This window comes from Arvicanthis niloticus, chromosome 10 (genome assembly GCF_011762505.2).
Source record: "Arvicanthis niloticus isolate mArvNil1 chromosome 10, mArvNil1.pat.X, whole genome shotgun sequence".
NCBI lineage: Eukaryota > Metazoa > Chordata > Mammalia > Rodentia > Muridae > Arvicanthis > Arvicanthis niloticus.
The window spans coordinates 5,263,249-5,270,150 of NC_047667.1; the positions used below are offsets into that span (position 1 = coordinate 5,263,249).

Sequence of the window (6,902 nt, forward strand, 5' to 3'; positions counted from 1 at the left end):
CTCCTACCCCAGGGCCAGGAGCCTTCACAGGACCAAGGACCTCTCCTCTCATTTATGGTAGATAAAGCCATTCTTTGCTATATATGCAGTTACAACTATGGGTCCCTCTGTGTATACTTTGATTGGTGGTGTAAGACTCTGACAAGCTTCAGTTTACCAGGGACCCCCTGAGTGAACCGTATGAACCAAATATAAGAATTTCAAGTCTCAGCTAGAACTTAAAATTTTTAAAAATCCTTAAATTTGAGTCAAATATTAGCTGCCCCTGAGGCACATCCTGGGAAGAGCACATTCCAAAGGCTCAAATAATCATCCAGGAAGAAAGACCCAAGGTAGGAGTTTATGAGCCCTTAACACAGTAAACCTGGGTAAACAGAAGCTACTTAAGCTGACCCTGTTTGTTGTAAAAGATAATGTGTAAAATTTGAGTTACTTAGAAACCAGGCCTGGGAATGGACACCAGGCCTGGAAGCAGAAACTAGGCCTGAAAACGGCTGTTGGAGTTTGGCCTTTATAGCTATTGTTTAAGAGGTAATTGTATAACTGCCCCATAAATTCTGTAAAAATATTATATAAGCTGCCCTCCGATTTAATTTGGGGTTCTTGCCTGCATGCAAAAAAACTCCAGTATAATGGTTGTAATCTTGTCATCTTATCATCAATAAACCTCATGTTATTGCAGCAAATCCCATCCGTGAGTGTCTCTGGGGGAGCACGTACACTGGTTTTGGATCTTTTTTTTTTTTAAGTAATTCTAAAGTAGACATTTTTTATTGACTGAAACTAATGAACATATCCATAAAAGGAGAATGCAAAAAAAAATTCTGATTTAAAATGTAAGATTCCCATGTCATACTCATTACAGGTAAAGTTTTCATTCATGATCTGAAACACTGAGACATGCACTGTTATTAATTTGCAGAGGTATATGTAAACCTAGATGATTTTTAAGTCATTAAACTCAGAAACATTAAGGGGGAGTCAAGAGGAGGCACAGTGGGATTAATTTATAGCACTACTGGCACCATGTTAGATTTCTTTCCTGCAGTAAAACTTAAGCAAAATAAAGTTGTAGGACACGTGCCAAGACATATGATGGCCTGTGGCTGCTTCCCTAATTAATTACTGTAATGAGTAAGGTTCCATATTCTGCTAAAGCATCCATCATACCTTCTGCCTGCAGATCTTCATTGATCCCTGAAAGCAATCTGACAGAAAAACCAGTATGGCATTCATTCTTTACTTATTTCAAACAGTTTTCTCAATAACTGCTCTTGGCTCATGTGAGGAGAGAAGGTACAGTAGAAACCCAGTGTGTTCTCCCTTCACTGGTATTTGTCTAAGAAGCAATAAACTGTATTATCTGTAGGAATAAAGTCACCGAGTCCTCTAGAAAATACACTTGGGCAGTCTCTCTTTAATGCGAGTGAGGTGGCCGGAATGTGACAGTGAAGCCAGTCTTCAAGAACATCATGTGAGGGAATCCAGCTGAGCTTGTATGGTCTCCAGCTTGTTGTAGAAATCGAACAACTCCTTGGGATTGAATTCCATTAGAACCTTCTCCATGTTCTTCGAGTCTTCCTTGCTCACTTCCAGTTGCAGCAGGGCCTGAGGAGACTGCAGCTTTGCTTGAGCTGAGTGAGCCATTTGCAGGTTAAGCTGCCATCCCACTGTCTCTAGCTTGTGAGGGCCCAGGATCCTCTGCCTGAACTTCTCAACCGTTTCTTGACCCATAGCCGACCAAGCACTGGCAAATGCTTCTGCTTTGTCTTGTGTAAGATGAATAGTCTCTAGTTGCTGCTGCAGTGCCGCTGGCTTCACGTTGTGATACACTGCCTGTTCCAAAACAAATGATATTGTCTCCAGAAAGAGGTGAAGCTCTTGTTTCTCTAGAGAGAATGCAGCCTGAAGTTTTTCTTCTTCTTCTTCTTCTTCTTCTTCTTCTTCTTCTTCTTCTTCTTCTTCTTCTTCTTCTTCTTCTTCTTCTTCTTCTTCTTCTTCTGTGAAACTGCTCTCGGCCTTCAGGTGGAGCTTTTGAAGAATGTGGCTGACAAGTCGTGGGAATCTTCCCGTGTCTATCGCATTTATCAGCTGCACAGCTTTCTTCATGCTGGGGCTCTCGGGCAGGATCAGCACCACGGACACCGCCATCCTTGAAGCTCCCTTGCCCACGTGACAGTCAGCTGTGCCTGATTTTGGATCTTTAGAGTCTAACATTTGGAGGTCCCACCGAAATTCGCTCTCTCAGACCCCACAGCTCCAGGGACCAGAGGTCTATTCACTCAAGCAGGTTTGTGTGCTGTCTGTCTGTTCTTTTTATCTGTGAAGTGTCTAAGCCCATGGGAGGGGTGACCATCTGTGTAGCCTGGTTTCTGTGCCCATGGCAGGGGCAAGAACTGGGCAAGCCACAGAGGGTAGGACCCTGGTATAGGGTCAGGACCCTGAGATAGGGTTAGGTTATGAGTTCTGAGAGGGAATTCATGGGTAGTGAAAGCAGCGGGACAGATGTGTCGGCACACTGCAGTCCATACTTCTCTGGGATGCCCTGGAGTTGGATTGTACGGGAGACAGGGTCACGAATGACCCTTCTCTGTCTAAATGTGGTCTTTGGCCACCACCACCTGGGGCGGTGTTTGTAGCACTCTCATGGCAGTGTGTCCGTATCTAATTCTGTTTGTGTTGTTCATTGCTGGTGGTGTTAGAAATCTGTTAAATTTGATCCAATGTAGGCTGACCAAGTTGTCTGAATCTATTAAATTAGGTACAGTGTAGGCTAGCCAAGTCATCTGGTTATTGGAGTTTTCCACTGGCAGTTTTTCCATGTCTTGATTGTATAACCTGGTTTCTGTGCCTGTGGCAGGGTTAAAAACTGTTTGTATAACCTAGTTTGTGTGCCCGTGACAGAAGTGAGTTGTCTGTTTTGTTTTTCTCTGTTTTCTTGGTGAACTATCTGTGTGTTGGTTGTCATTCTTTGTGTTCTTGGACTTTGACTGACATTAGTTTGGACTGAATTGACTGTGTTAAACATTCTAATTTTAAAAAAAAGTTAAAAAGAGGTAACATGGATGCCAGCACTGGCAGAGCTGGAAGGTGGAGGCCAAAGGAACCGCACACTTGGGGCGGCGGCTGAAGGCAGCACTGAGTTCCCGTGTAGATCCATGACCTGACAGGGTGCAGAGCTGCGCTCTTCCTTGGGTGACCAGGGTCCGTGCCAAGCCCAGTGCTCATAGGCAGGTGCTCGCAGGGCCACAGATTGACCTGCCCTGTGCTGAGGCGGTGGAGGAGCTGTTGAAGCTTGCACAGTGCCTGCGGGGGAAGGGCAGTTCTGGGCTGCCCACGCCTACAACCTACAGTTGCAATTTTCACAAACTCAGGTGCCTAGATGTCAGCGTAAAACTGCAATCCATAATGGTCAGAACAGTATGTCTCAATTAGGTCTATGTAACCCTTCCACAACACAAAATAAAAATCTTAAAATGGCATTTATAAATATTATAGCAGTCCTTAAAGAAGAAATTAAGAAATCTATGAAAACAAAAATAAAGAATAGAAGAAAATGAATAAAACAGTTTAAGAGTTGAAAGTGGAAAAAGAATCAAAAAATATTCAAACTGAATAAAATCTCAAAACAAAAAAATTAGGAACTCCAATGAGAATCTCAGAGACAAACCTAACAGCAGATTAAAAAATCTCATGTGAAGACATAACAGAAAAAAATGGAAACCTTGGTCAAAGAAAATGTTAAACCCAAAAGTAACAACAACAACAATAGTAATAATAATAATAATAATAATAATAGTAATAATAATAATAAAATTTCTGACACAAACCATTCATGAAATCTTTGACACTAAGAATAATAGGGATAGAGGACAGAGAAGAAACCTAAGACAAAGGTACAGAAAATATTTTCAATGAATGTGTAGAAGAAAAAAATCCAAAACTAAAGAAGGAGATGCCTATAAATGTACGATAAGCATACAGAACACCAAGTATACTGAATCAGCAATGTCCCTTTGGCACATAATCACCAAAACAATGAATGTGCAGAACAAAGAATATTATAAGCAACAAAGGAAAATGATCAAATAACATATAAAAATAGACATATTAAATTTACACCTGAATGCTCAGTGGATACTGTAAAAGCCAGAAGGGCATTGGCAGATGTGCAGCAGAATCTAGGCACCACAGATGCCAGCACAGACTATACCCAACAAAACTTCAATCACAATAGAGGGAAAAAATAACGTGTGCTGTAAACCAGATAAAACCAATCTAAGAAAGATATATTTTCAAATACAGCCAAAGAAAGCTATGCTGACTTAATTTTTGACAAATGAGGTAAATACAAACATTGGAAAAAAAGATGGTGTATTTAATAAATGGGCCCAGCAAAGTTGAATATAAACATGAGAAAAATTGTCTTTTATTTTGTACAAAGATCATTTGAAAATGGATCAAAGACCTTAATTATCCAAAAACATTGAAATTTCCGGACAACAACAGTAAGACATATTCTTCAAGAACTTCTGTAACAAAACACAAATGGCATAAACAGAATTTATCCCCAAGTATCAACCATGAGTACACACAAATAGAAAGTTTCTGCACAAAAATAAAAACACATTAAACACATACTCCACTAAATGGGGAAAACTTTTACTAGATTTGCTTCAGAGAATAGGATAACATCTAGAATTTACAAAGAAGTTCAGAAATTAAATACCAAGCAAATAACATTTTGAATCATCAATTGGCCCAGTGAATGAATAAATAGATTTAAATAACAATACAAATGACCAATATCTACTTATAAAGTGTCCAACTCCTCCACCATCAGAAAAAAATAAAACTACATTGAGTTACAGTCTTGCTTTAGTCAGCACGGCTATCATGAAATCTGACAACAAATGTTTCATGGGATGAAGAAAAATAAAAATACTTATTAACTGCTAATAGAGTGAAATAATATCAATGCAGTATGGACATTAGTTTTAAGCTTCATAAAAAAATCTAAACTAGAACTACCATATGACCCAGCTATTTCATTCCCGGTGTGTCCCTAGATAAATCCATACAACAGAGATATTTGCACCATCATGTTTATTGCTGTTTCATTTGCAATGGCAAGGTAAGCGAACCAAGCTAGTTTTCCATCAACAGATGAGTAAATAATGAAAATCCGGCACATACGCCAAATGCAATATTACTTAGCACTAAATAAAAATGAAGACTGTGTAGACTTTCAATGTATAGTACTGAGATCATCCAGTCTCAGAAAGTATCTACAATGTATGGATGTACACATGCAGACAAATGTATATATGAGTCTCCTTTAACAGGTAAAGTTTGGGTAGAAGAGAAAGTAGAACAAATGTAGGCAATATAAGCAAGGAGGAAGCATGAAATGCAGGGAAAGACACAGGAGTCATGAATGGTAAGAGAAAGCTAATTGTTGTTCTACTTTAAATCTGCCATACAATTCAGTTTTCCCCGGTTTTGGTTGATGAATGAAGAGATTGCATTTAATACTAAAAGTCTAAAACTCTAAAATTTCATGATGTCAGCACGACCATTCTTAAGTGTTTTAGATTTTTTTGAGATGAATAGACCTTGGATCTGGGCAAATACTTGTTTGAGTGGCTATATTAACCTAGCTATGTGGTTTTGTTTTATGTGCAAGTTTATTACAGTAAAGTGAGTTTTGAAAAAAACTCCTCTGTAATGCATTTGTATTAATAGGACACAATTTGTAGATATAAATCCCAAAGGATTGAGACAAATGCTCAATTGGTAAAATCTTTGTTTTATGGTAATAGGAACCAGAGTTTGGATTCCCAGCACCCATGTGAAAGCTTGGTTTGTAGTGCATACTTATGAGACCAGAGCTGTAGGGATGATTAGCAGAGACAGGAGGATATAAGGACTGAACTATAAGTTCAGTTAGTACAGAAGGACACCAAGCTCCTGGTTTAGAGATAGATGTCAACTCAAAAAATTAAGTGAAAAGCAATAGATGTCACACATGATTCATATCTGCATTCACATGATTCACAAGCATGCAAGGGTGTCCAAACTCTATCCACATGCACATACACACACTCACACACACACACACACACACACACACACACACACACACACACACACACACAAAGAAAATGCCAGCTTCTTTACTCTGTGAAATGGGAATGGGATCTTATGGAGATAAATTCATTGTATCAGGATCACCTGAGATTTTTATACTGACAATCCCTAATTTTCCACTATGCTATCCTGCAAATCTTTGTGTATTACTCCTAGAAAGTTCTGGAATATCTGCTGTACAAGTAAACCAAAACCAAAAGACACACACAGCTTTATTGTGTTGTATGTTTGGATAATCAATAGCTTTGTAGTTCCCTGCAAAAATCTGAACAGGCAATATTAATGATGGATATTAGATAACAGGCTTATACATCTTATAAAGAATATCAGTCATTAAATCAAGCAGCATTACATAAAACTCCATCACTCAGTCTCTGTCTCCCTCCCCTTCTCTTCTCTAATTGTGTGTGTGTGTGTGTGTGTGTGTGTGTGTGTGTGTGTGAGAGAGAGAGAGAGAGAGAGAGAGAGAGAGAGAGAGAGAGAGAGAGAGAGGAAAGTGGTTGTTATTGAGTACTTTTATTAAGTGCTTTTATTTTTTATTTTTTGAAATAAGGTGTTGCCTTTAACTTGCAAATTCAGTTATTCTTGCCAACAAGCAAGCTTCAGGCAATCTCCCTTTTCTTTCCCAACAGTGCTGGGACCACAGATGCAGGCCTCATGCTGGGCTTTGATGTAAGTATTAGAGATGGAGCTCTGGTCTTTATGCTTGCATGTTAATAGAAATTGACTGAACCACTTTGTTATCCCTTCAT

At 39.1% G+C, this 6,902-nt stretch overlaps 1 protein-coding gene across 1 annotated transcript; it reads right to left on the reverse strand.

Moving 5' to 3' along the window:
• Positions 1-1,316: 1,316 nt before the first annotated feature.
• Positions 1,317-2,151, reverse strand: LOC117716410 (COMM domain-containing protein 10-like). Its single transcript, XM_076941740.1, has 2 exons — positions 2,020-2,151; positions 1,317-1,836 (listed from the first exon to the last, which is right to left on the reverse strand). Exons 1-2 carry the CDS (start codon positions 2,149-2,151, stop codon positions 1,471-1,473), a joined length of 498 nt encoding a protein of 165 aa, XP_076797855.1. The 3' UTR covers positions 1,317-1,470.
• Between the last annotated feature and the right edge of the window lie 4,751 nt (positions 2,152-6,902).